Here is a 12,878-nt window from a genome sequence, read left to right on the forward strand (position 1 = left end):
AACTTTAAATACTCAAATCTTTATTGCAAAGCAATCCAGTGATTTAAATTTAGTTTTCAAACCACAACACAATTACCAAAGTGCTAAACAAAGCATTTACATTCTATAAAACAGATAAGAGGACCTAATGACTTGAGCAGAAATTCAATGCAACTAGCAAAGCTTGCCCTAGAAAGGGAAGAAATAAGCTCCTTCCCTAGTGGCAGAGGAAATTTGTTAATATAAAAAATGTATTCTGTTTTTTTGGGGGAGCAATCCAGAATTTAAGGTTGCAACACCAACAGAAAAGCAGTTTCATTAAAGCAAATAAGTTAACATTGATGAACAGATGAAGCAGGACTCTTCCAGTTAGCCAGCTCTCTGCCCAGAGGTCACAGGGCCATTAGCTTGAGAAAAGTCTTGCTGGTACTCTTCATCCAAATCCTCCATGTCTTGGATCTCATCCGATTCTGAAGACAGGTCGGAGATTGTGAAGTCAGGTGCCTGTATAGTGCAGAGAGCTGGCATTAATTTACAAGTTTAAGAGGAAACTCTTACCCATATAAGTCTCAGGTTAGATCATGCTGAACCAGGAATCTTGATGTGCCAGACAGCAAGACAAGATTCCAGTTTAATCCAGATTAAAATCAGAGGCAGCTCAGATACTAAAATTAATTTGGTAGGATGCTGGGAGAAAATCAAGTAGTGTGTTGCATTCAATGACCAACCTTCCATTGAATTAACAGTAAAGAAACTTCTTTAGGGAAAAAAATAAGGAATAAATGTGAATGCAAAATAGTCCATATGCATGCAATACACAATTTAGAAAAAAAAAAAAAGTGCTACATGTGTCAAAACTAAATCAAGATTCTAGTTAGCCAAGATCTTACATGAAGATGAAAAACCATTGATCACCTAATATTTAAGTGAAATACTTAGAGAAGTTACATGTACTCACTGCCAGACTGGATGGGACAAGACTGGACAGAGAGCATATGAACCTGACCTACTGAGAAATCTCAGTTGAGAGTGTAAGAAGTCAGAGGGGCAGATAAGGTTTGTAAACATTTCAAGAATTTGTTACTCGCTGGCACCATGTCTATCGGCAACTCATAGTGGCCTGGGAATGTGACTGGTCGATTGAAGATTGGAAACTAATATTCTTGCACCTGGGTAAAGGCTTAATATCCTCCCTCCATACTGAAAATGGATATAAACTATTCTACAGGTGGTATGTGACGCCCGCTCAAATCAAACATTTCCCCCAATGCTTCAGGACTTTGTTGGAAGCTATGCCAAGCTACAGGCACTTTTCTTCATCTATGGTGGACGTGCACCAAGATTCAACCTCTATGGAAGGATGTGTCAAACTGGCTGACCACGGTTTTGGAATTCTCTATAATACTCCAACCTTCACAAGCCTTGCTGAATGAAGAAATCCCAGACATTTCCAAGTTTGATAATTTGTTACATACATCGTCACAGCCACAAGGTGTGCCATCGCACGTAATTGGAAGGACACTAAGGTCCCGACCTTACAAGATGTGCAAACAAGCTAAAATGATGCACACCCTCTGAAAAATTACAGCACAAAGAACAAAACCACTACTAAATTCAGTAAAACATGGGAGAAATATGAAAAGTGGTCACTGATTTCCTTGCCAGATTTGGAAGAAAGGACATTAATTCATTAATTCATCTTGAGCCAGCCGTTGCAGAGCATCACTCTTGAGAACTGGTTAATGTTATCTGTTTCTGATATTGGTTAAACCATTCTCACCTGACTGTAGCTAATTGAGTGTTACACATAACAGACTTCATTCTCAAATGCTTCATGTACCATTACTTTTTCTTACCTTGTATCCACCCTGGGGGGAGGGAGGGAAGGGGGTTATACAGATACGCTCGTTATCTTGGTGATGTGTCAATGTTTCTGCTTATGTAATGAAGACCTTATGTCTGTACTCACCTAACATGAACGTTTATCATGTTTGTTATATTGAGGAGAGCTTAAATTTAATAAAAATATAAAAAATTTAAAAAGCCCATTCCAACCCCTCCCCCATAACATTCAATAACTCCCTAGCTCCAAGAAGATATGGTCTGCATCTTGGGGGTTTCCCTGGCAGCTGGCATATAGACATGTACAAGCTGCACTGCTTTTTAGAATACAGAGAAGTTCCAAGTGTGTTCTTTGAATTAGCATTAATCCAAATCTCTTGTTCCTCCAAAGAGGACCCTGTGGTACATGTCTGCCTTTCCCCCCATACACATGCCATTGCATAATGTGATGGGGACATCTCCCTTGATTGTTTTGACTTCCACACAGAGGGGCCGATGCAATAAATCAGTGTGGAAAACAGGCACTCAGTGTTGAGCACCCACAGCACCTCTCCTGGGCATGCAATCGAATATTTTAAATGAGAGGTCATGCTGCCAAGGAGGAGCTAGGGAGAAATGTGCGCCCAGGAGAAGTGGCTGTCTGTGGGTTAGGAAAACAGACGTCCCTTTTCCTAACCTGACTGCTGGCATTTTTTATTTTTTTTTTAATTTTTAACACCTTTTGGTTCCTCTGACTTAACATTGCCATATTATGTTGGAGGATGTACATAAAAGCTGTATTTTCTGCTTTTCTGTACACTTTTTTGGGCTGCTCAGAAATTAACACCTGTTCTGTGCTGGCATTAATTTGAGCATAAAGAGATGTGGGTCGGGTGCACTTTTTTGATCTGGGGAGAATATTTAGCCTCATCAACATGCATTTACATATGAGTGCTATTAGTTTTTCAGGGGGTTGAACATGCTAATCCCCTTATAGAGTAAGGGGTTGTGGACATACGTCGAAAACCCACGTCCAACCCAGAGTTCGTGTGATCAGCTGAGCGCACTGTATTGCATCGGCCCCAGAATACATTAAAAAACCTACACCAAAAGGCATAGAACACCTATCCTTTTCAAATTACCAGCTCAATTCGCTGTGATCAATTTTGTGTCTGCAGGTTGCACTGAAGTACACAGATTTTCATACTCTATAGACAATACTTGTATAAAAAAAGGACAAAAATGTTTCAAAGGAGCAGACAAAAAAAAAACCCACACTATTATGCTCTGGTGTTATGCTCCCTCTGTGGACACAAAGTAGGCATCACAAAATATTAGAGGGGAGAAAAACCTATGTGCAGGCATTACTTGATTAATGTGGGTAGATGTAAGGTACTAAGGAGCACTCTTAGTAGATCTAGAAATTCTTCCTAGGTCAGGGGCTCCCAACTTTTGTGAGCATGGATTCCTTTTCAACCTACAATTCATATCCTCACACGCTTCACTTTCATCTGCAATTATTTGCCATATATAGAAGAGTTATGAATGTAATAAATATGGTATTAAGAAAAACGTGTGTGACAGGAAAGCCACTGTTATTTCGATCTTGGTGGGGGTCCAATGGCTCTCTCCATACCTGCAGAGACAGGAGACCCCCCACTCCTAAAGCAAGAGGCACTGTACCATTGACACAGTGTGCTAGGCATCTCTAGACAGAAAAATGTTCTAAGTAAAAAAAAAAAAAAAAAAAATAGATGGTTAGATAGATGAAACTGTCCAGGGTTTTAAGTCTGACACAATCTTCATTTTGTTAAACTCCAGCTATTATATTCTTTGAAGCCATTACTTGACCTGGATGACTTCTATACACAGTTTTACAACCCTTGCTCTTTTCCAGCCTTGACTACTGCAATTCACTTTTCCTTGGTCTCCCAGGTTATGCACTTCATGTCATTCAAAATTCAGCAGCAAGACTTCACTGGCCTCCCCCCCCCCTTGATCACACAACGCCTGTCTTAGAATCCTTACATTGGGTACCTATCACCTACCGTACCCAATACAAAAGTTAGCCATCGATATCACTCCTGTATAATATTAAATCACCTTGGATTACAGCCATTCTGAAAATACATACCCCAACCAGAGCTTGCTCAATATTCCTGCCTCCAAAATAGCACGGAACGAGCCTTTTCAACTGCTGGCACTATTTTGGAGCACTCTCCCTATTGAAGTCAGAACAATTAGAGAGCCCACATTTTTCAAAGAGGCGTTCAACGCACACTTATGTCAGAAAGCCTATCATGGTATGTTCATGCTGTCGCATGTCCTAAATTTAAATTTAGGCCTGTCAAGGATACACCATCTTGTTTTTTCAATTTGTCATACCTGATGTGTATTAAATAGTGTATGTTTTCTGTAACCGCACCTTGAATACTGTGTACAATTCTGGTCGCCGCATCTCAAAAAAAAAGATATAGTTGCGATGGAGAAGGTACAGAGAAGGGCGACCAAAATGATAAGGGGAATGGAACAGCTTCCCTATGAGGAAAGACTAAAGAGGTTAGGGCTGTTCAGCTTGGAGAAGAGACGGCTGAGAGGGGATATGATAAAGGTCTAAGATCATGAGAGGTCTTGAATGAGTAGATGTGAATTGGTTATTTACACTTTCGAATAATAGAAGGACTAGGGGGCATTCCATGAAGTTAGCAAATAGCACATTTAAGACTAATCAGAGAAAATTCTCACTCCATGCACAATAAAGCTCTGGAATTTGTTGCCAGAGGATGTGGTTAGTGCAGTTAGTGTACCTGGTTCAAAAAAGGTTTGGATAAGTTCTTGGAGAAGTCCATTAACAGCTATTGAATTTACTTACAATTAATAGCAGTGGCTATTCCCTATCAGTGGCATGGATCTTTAGTTTGGGTAATTGCCAAGTTCGGCTTCTGTTGGAAACAGGATGCTGGACTTGATGGACCCTTGGTCTGACCCAGCATGGCAATTTTACATGGAAGTCCACCACATTCTTAATACAGTGAAGGAATACAAAATAGTATTTAAGAACTGATATATAGAACATCCAATAACTAAAAACTCAAGTTTTAAATTTCCCCAAACACCAATAAAATTTCAAAATAGGAAAGAGCAGCTAACAATTAAAACTAAGGATTAAACTAGTTTCCCCACCCCTGATACCCAGGAACATTTGGCTTCCAGTTGCCCTGGGATTGCTGTGAATTAGGAGGGCGCGCACACACACACACACTCTCCCCCCCTCTCAAACATGCTCACATTCACTCTCCCATGGTTCCACATGCTCTAGACACTCTCCTCATTTACACAAGGCTGGGGAGGGGACAGTCCCGAGGCCGCCTCTTATACTGCGGTAGCGATGGCCTTTCAGACTTCAGCTGCTGGCGGGATGGGTGTGCCAGTGGCCTGTTGGGCCTCCTTTGCAGTACAGGCTCTCTATCTCTGCTCACTTTCGGCAGACCCCCTGTTATGGTCTGGTGGACAAATGGCACTTCAAACTGCACAGTGATCAGCTATCCTATGCTGCTGTAAAGTTCAGTAAGGGATTTTGTTGCTTTCCTCTATACCTCTTGGAGAAGCTTCTGACTAAAATTATGTTGTAACTATGGCTGTGCTGGCATTTACTGATAGAAGCCCAAACAGCCTATGATAGCCTTCAATATAAAAAAAAGGCTCAGTCTTCGAACTCAGATTCCCTAAAAGGAAAATGTCAACATGAAGCTGTTATCCAAGACCAGGGTACCTGCAAAAGGATATAAACTGGTTGGAGTTGGTCCAAAGGGAGACTACTAAAATCATCAGTGGTCTTCATACTAAAGCATTTGGGGGACAGAGAAACATCTGAACACACCTTGCCTCTAGGATGTACGAGATAGGGGAGATATGAGACATTAAATACCTCCAAGGTTTCCATGCATAGGAGGTGAGCCTCTTTCAGCAGAAGGGAGGTCTAGAAGGAGGAGGGGGGGGGGGTCATACGATGAGGATGAGAGGTTAGACTCAGGAATAATCTTAGGAACTATTTCTTTACAGAGAGGGTGGTGAATGTGCAGAACTGCCTCCCACTAGAGGTAAAAAAAAATCTGAATTTAAGAAAGCATAGGATAAGTGCAAGGGATCTGAGGGAGTGATGGGAATCTTAAAGGCCACATGGGTAGGCTAGATAGGGTATAAGGGTGTAATGTGTTCTGTCATGTTTTCACGTTCAATACCCACTGTGGAAATTTGCACTCCACATACAAAGACACAGTTTAGTCCATGTCAATTCCTGCATGTTGGTCCAGGAAAAAAAAAATCCACCTTTCAGGCATTTAGACTAAGATGTTAAATGACTTTTTTTTTCCCCACATGAATGACCTGGTGGTTAGAACTTATTTCTATAAACAGTTTGTGACCTCAGCATTCGGGTGAATGTGTTTTTGCTCAGTTATATCTTGCATCTATTGGAATGCCACTTGTGCTGCAGGCTTCCCAAATCAGTACGCCATTTAACACATTTCTAGCCCCCTGATCATTTGGAGAAAAGGAGGAGTTCTGCTGCATCTGGCTACAGAGAACAAATATCTTACGTGTTTCTTTTCCTTCCCAGTTTAACAGCAATCCATGAGAAACTTATTGCAATTCAAATTCTCCACAATATTAAGCTAGAGTTGTGCAAGGACATGGGGGAGGGGGTGAGGAGAATACATATTGATATTAAATCCTCTCCTTCATTCATGTCCAGCAATGCATACAAACAAATTCAGAGATCTATGCTTATTTTTCACACCTCACTGATAATGGACACCAGTGGCTGGGACAGAAGGGCATCCATCCACCTGCCAGGTTGAGCTACTAGGAGTAAAACAAAAAAAACCCACAAAAGCTTTAGATGTGATCTGTCAGAGGGCTTCCTATGAGAGAATGTAAAGGTCTCTAAATCCAAATCTGAACTTATTCAGGATGACTGCATGCAGCATTTGCTCCCTGAGATTCAAGGTTTGTGTTTGAAAGGAGAGTGAACAGATACCATTAGAACTTCAGTGTTTTCCCAGCACCACTAGAAAACAAGAGGCAGACTGCTTTGGGACAATGCAAAAGTTCCAGACAGCAAGCAGAGTGGCACCTACTGGTCAGAGTCCAGAATGCACTTATGCTGGAGCCTGAAAGGAACCATGGCCCCAACCATAGACATGTTGCTTCAATAACTGGGCTAGATAGAAAGTTGAGGGAGAGAGAGACCTAGCTAGCTTGTGTGAGGGCTCCTGGTGCTCTACTATTTGAACAGCAAGCAAAATCATTGCTGAGCAACTGATATGAGCACTGTTTTCCTAAACCTCCTCCTAGGATTGTAAAATGTACTTTGCTTTAAGCCTGGTCTCATCACTGGGGTTCTCCCCCCATACTGATACAGTTGCCCTGCCCCAGAGGATTTTTTACACATCTCCCATTCCTTAGGTGCACTAGTAGGGCAAACTGAACTGGTACCTGTGCAGACAACTGTGCTGCACTCTCCTCTTTAAAATACATATTTTGGGAGTGGGGGTCTGCTAAGGCCAAGTCACCCAAAGCATTGCACCACCCCTTGGAGACAGTCCTGTCTCGAACTAAGAACATGCCTTACTGGGTCAGACCAAAGGTCCATCAAGCCCAGCATCCTGTTTCCAGCAGTGGCCAATCCAGGCCATAAGAACCTGGCAAGAACCCAAAAACTAAGTCTATTCCATGCTACTGTTGCTAGTAAAAGCAGTGGCTATTTTCTAAGTCAACTTAATAGCAGATAATTCACCTCTCCAAGAACATATCCAATCCTTTTTTTAAACACAGCTACACTAACACATCCTCTGGCAACAAATTCCAGCGTTTGTGCTTTGAGTGAAAAAGAACTTTCTCTGATTAGTCTTAAATGTGCTACTTGCCAACTTCATTGAGTGTTCCCTAGTCCTATTATCCAAAAAAAAAAAAAAAAAAAAAAAGTGTAAATAACTGATTCATATTAACCCATTCTAGACCTCTCATGATTTTAAACACATAAAGTGACAAGATTTATGTGAGCTTGTGTGACTAGGATATTCTTGGGCAATTTCAAGGTTGTATGAACTAATGAGGAAGTCCACTACGTTTGACTGCTAGATTGGGGGGGGGGGGGGGGGGGGGGGGAAGAGCAGCTGTTCCTTGCTATTTACTTAGCATGTAGGCTCAGTCAAACCTTAAATCTTTGTCCATGGAGATGCAGGTACTTTAATATAGCACTAGCTAACACTGCCCATGTTTGACATGCTAGACAAGGTTATGATCAATACTTAAGCCTCAGAATGGGAAGTTATATTGGGGTGCTGTCTAAGAAGAGACCAAATTATGTCAAACCTTTAAAAGGTTTGACCTTCAATGGGGAAGATTGTGTTTGCATATGGAAACTCACATGCTGATCTATCCAGGGCAGTAGAAAATCAAAAGGAAGAGAGTATAGGTTAGTTCAGGGTTTCCCCAGATCTGTCCTGCCCATTCTTTAGGTGGACCAGTTGGGCTTTCAGGATATCCACTGGAGACTCAGTATATGCAGGTTTCTTATGCATATTCATTGCGGATATCCTGAAAACCCAACTGACTGTAGGGTCCCTAGGACATGTTTGGGAAGCCCTGATCTACTATAATTCATCCTCTCTCCATATTATTGGAGGTCAAACCTTATGAGACTTTACATGCAATTTGGTCTGTTCTCTCAAATAAGCCTCAAAATGGGAGGCTTTTTTTTTTTTTTTTTTTTTTTTTTTTTTTTTACAGTGATCGTAATCTTATCTACTTGACAGTTTGTGAACATGGGCGGGTTAGCTGGTGCTAGTTCAAGTTTAGTCTTGTTGGCCTGCTCGCTCCTCCCCTTTACATAAGTAAATAATGAAGAGGGACCCTACCAGCCAGTTGAGAGGTGTGTTGTTAACAAGATAATCCATCACATCATCCAGAGACTCCCTCATTTTCTTCAGCTGTCCTTTGCTGGTGGTTAGGAGTTGGTCAGACACATCTCTGAAGGAGGCGGCAGAGCGGACGTTCTGGTAGACATTTCCAGCCATAGTGTGAATGTGGTGGGCCTTGTCCTGGATGTGCTGGGGTAAGCCCTGGATACTGGATACTAGAGTGAGGCAGGTGGTCTGAAGCTGGCGCGTCCAGTTCTCAGCCATAGTTAGGGTGCGAGACTCAATATGCTATAAATAGAAGAGGCTAATTTTTAGACCGATCTGGTAATGCAGGCAGAACTAGTTTCTATACACCCAGCTATTAGTATTAACCAGTCATTACATTTGCAAGATGAAAGTTTATATAATTTAAGTTTTATAATTTGTAGGATATGCAGTTCTACAAGAAATATTGAAACAGTCACCCACAGACCAGTCTAAATGATCTGCTAAATAGTGGTGTGTATAAAAGGTACAACATCAATTAGATCAGATGCTGATTTTCCACTTTTTCTTTGCTTTAAAAAGCTTTTTACCTTCAACATATGGATTTCACTGTCCCAACACACTGTTGGGCATTTACCTAGACATTATGGAGTGCAAGATTGCTCACCACTAGGTCATTGCTTAGTTTTTTGATTTTCCCACAATGGTCTCAAGACCGCGCACACACAGCAAGGGCTGAAAGCAGGGTGGGTCTTTAAGCTATTGCACCAGGCCTTCTTGTGGTTGCACCTAAACAAGCCTAAAAAAAAAGCTGCTCATTGGTAGGAGGGAAGAGAAAGGCTAGCACTGGCCATGGGGAGCTACCAACATTACATGCAGCTGCCATACAGGGCTGGCTCTAGGGAAAATGGTGCTCTGGGTGAAAAGTACCTCCCGACCACAGCTTCTCTCTGGCTGTGATAGAATGGGATCCACTGCAGCCATAGGATGTGCAATGCTACCCCCCCAGGTGACTGCCCAGCTTGCCCACTCCAAAATCCAGTCCTGGCTAGCAAAAAGCCCCCCTCCCTTCCAGGGCAGCTGCCGTTTCCACTCCTGTAGCTGATTGGCTCTAGTAAAAAAAAAAAAAAAAAAAGCTTAAGCCAATCAAGCTGCAGGAGAGGAAGCAGCAGCTCAGATGATTCAGGAGTGATGCTAGAACAGTTTTGTACATGACCCAGTGGGACTGAAATAAGTTCAAAATCCAGTAGTTAAAGAGAAGTTAGGGATTTATATAAAACTATTTCAAGAAAAAAAAAAAAAAGGAGCCCAAACTCAGATTTCCTGCAATATGGGTGGGGTAAGGGCACTGCATGGGTCATCTTGCTACTGTTTTGTAGCATGTCTTTCAGCATCCAAATCCAGTCAGTCTGAGATTAGGTTTTATTACCCTAAAATAACAGAAAAAAGTTCAGGTTTGGTCTGTTCACTAACTTGGGTATTCAGTTTTACTAGTTAAATATTCCCTGCAAAACACCACAAAAGAACATTTACTCAATTGCTATTGTGCTGCATAAGTAGCAATCCCACTAAAGTTGTCAAATCCCAGTCCTGAATGGCCTTTGCAGTCACGATACTGTTTCACAACAGATGCCTACTAAAAAAAGCTTCTAATCTAAAAGGGTCAGACTGGGGAGTGGGAGACCACTTTCTTGGCAGCTGATTAGTGGTACTTTTTTTCAGGACCTTCTAGGCCTACTACAACATGGGCATAACCTCCGCTAATGCTAGACCTGTCCTAGATTTACTTACCTCTGTGCTAGGCGCTTCCTCTCCATCCTGCTGTCCTGTGCTTCTCTTCCAGTCCACCCAAGACTGATAGAGCCTCTCCTGGGCATCATGCAGTTTCTGGTTGGCACTGGACATGTTCTTATGAGCATAATCTAACTAAAAGAAGAACTCTGAATCAGAGGAAGTTTGGCAGCTTAGATAGCCATTTCCTTACAGAAAAGAAGGAAGAGAGATTCAGCAAATTGACCATAGATTTGTTGCAGAGGAGAGTTGTGGTTGCATGTTAGTCCATATGGAATTAAAGTCAAACAAGTTGACTGACAACTTTTTCGGACTAAATAGATTTAAGAAGCTTGAGAGAGTTTTCACCTACAGCTTTGTCTGTTGACCCTTAATGCCATGTTGCAGGCAGACAATGGAAGACCATTTGTAGAGCAACATACACCACTGAAGGTTTTGTTTTTTTTTACCCACCCCCTCACCTGCACAGTATTACAAATTTCATAGGCTGGCTAAGAGCTAGGGAGTGAGAAACTCTACCCGTTAGCACTGCTGGTTCCCAAGTAGTCAAACCCCCATCACCTCTGATGTGCTACAACTCTAGCCAAACCTTTCCTACACCGTGTTAAATGCTGACCATTCCTGTTATTTTGGTGCAACATACTCTAGCATTTTAATACAGGCTCCCAGCTAGCATGTCAATGAAGAGTGTATTTAGGACAGAACAGATCACTTTACATTTGTTCTTACCAGATCAATGGTGTGATGGAGCTTGGAGATGGCTTCCTGGCTCCTGCATTTAGCATCTTTGACCCTGGTCAAGGCCTGTTCGTAAGCTCGCTTATGAACCTTGGAAGATAGAGACCCCAGTCTAATGTAATAGCTTGGCTTTTGCACGTCAGCTTCAAAACCTTCCACTCTGGTAGCTTCTTTGGCTAGGAAAAGAAAGATAGTAATGATGGTAGAAGAAGGACCAAGTGGTCCATCCAGTCTGTCCAGCAAGCTTCTTATGGTAATATCTACAGTGCCGTGCTGATCACACCTAGGTTTCTCTTAAGGGTAGTAATATCTACAGTCAAAAACCAAGCTGCTGTCAAAACCATGAAAAGTTACTGCTAGGAAATGTTTACTGGGCAAGGAGCCTGCCAATACCGACTTGTTTTGCTTTTGGACTTGGCTGTAGCAGTAGTCCTATGCTTATTTCCTTCTCTGCATATCAGTACTCCCTGACTGTAGACGTCTGGGTCCTTGTTGGTTGCCTTCTGAATCCAATTCCCCCCCTCCACCCCCATCAAAGTGGAGAGTGATGTAGCAAGGCTTATTTCTTGAGGGCAGTAATCCCTGTGCTTCTGATAAGGGTAGTAACTGGTCGCACCGAGTGGGTCACCCCCATGCACTCATTTCAGGCATCCACCACCCTCTCCATGAAGAAATTTTTCCTAATGCTGGTTCTGTGTTGTCCTCCCTGAAGTTTCATTTCATGACCCCTAGTTCAGTTTCCTTTCCAACAAAAAAGGTTAGAAGTTAACATTTCAGGTACCTGAAGGTCTGCATCTCCTCTCCCAGGATATACATATTTAAGTCTTTCAGCCTCTACTCAAATCATTTGATGGAGGAACCCCCTCCCTCTCTGGACTGCCTCCATCCTGTCTTTATCCCTTTTGAGGTGTGTTCTGTAGATCATAATACTCCAGGTGAGCCCTCAAAGACCAGTACAAGGGCATTATCACCTCCTTTTTCTTACTGGTTATTTCTCTATGCAGCCCAGCATTCTTCTGCCTTTAGCTATCGCCTTGTCATAGTGTCCAGTGATCTGAAGATGGCAAAGCAAAGCAATGCCCTAAGGTCTCTGTTCCATGCACAACAGCCTTTCACAAACCCCCCCCCCCCCCCCATCACATACAGCTTTTTTGTATTATCGCACCCAGATGCCTGACTCTGCACTTCTTGGCATTGAATCCCAGCTGCTGTATCTTCGGCCACATTTCAAGCTTCCTTAAAATCACATTTCATATTCTCTACTCCTACAGCATGGCCACTCTGTTGAAGTTCTTAATATCATCCCCAGAGACAAACTTTACCTTTTCTCTCTCCTGCAATGTCACTCAGATATTTAACAGAATCAGCCTCAACACCGATCCCTGTGGCACTCCACAACACTGTTCCCTCTACCATTATCACACTGTCTATCAAGCAGTTTGTAATCCATGCCACTACCTTGGCTCTCTCCCAAGCCTCCTATGCAGGACCGTATCAAAGCTTTGCTGAAATCCAGGTAGCTCACATCCAGTGCTCTTCCTCAATCCAATTCTTTAGTCGCCCTCGGGTCCAGCACTCCCAACTATAAGTAGTTCACCATCCTTTCCTTCAGTCTCCACTAATTTTCTCCACCAGAGGTGA

The 12,878-nt window shown here is 42.4% G+C and overlaps 1 protein-coding gene across 4 annotated transcripts in view; it reads right to left on the reverse strand.

The window, feature by feature from the left end:
* Positions 1-12,878, reverse strand: part of LOC115094299 (perilipin-2-like) — a 27,412-nt gene continuing 14,534 nt past the window's right edge. For 3 of the 4 annotated variants that reach the window (XM_029607227.1, XM_029607218.1, XM_029607237.1), the window contains exons 6-9: positions 11,229-11,413; positions 10,500-10,634; positions 8,721-9,011; positions 1-483 (exon numbers count right to left, since the gene is read on the reverse strand). In XM_029607227.1, the coding sequence (XP_029463087.1) occupies positions 349-483; positions 8,721-9,011; positions 10,500-10,634; positions 11,229-11,413 (746 nt within the window). In that variant the 3' untranslated portion in view covers positions 1-348. Of the gene's footprint in view, positions 501-8,720; positions 9,012-10,499; positions 10,635-11,228; positions 11,414-12,878 lie in introns of all 4 variants that reach the window. The other variant, XM_029607246.1, reaches the window with a different exon arrangement.

Source organism: Rhinatrema bivittatum, chromosome 1, assembly GCF_901001135.1.
Source record: "Rhinatrema bivittatum chromosome 1, aRhiBiv1.1, whole genome shotgun sequence".
NCBI classification, from domain to species: domain Eukaryota; kingdom Metazoa; phylum Chordata; class Amphibia; order Gymnophiona; family Rhinatrematidae; genus Rhinatrema; species Rhinatrema bivittatum.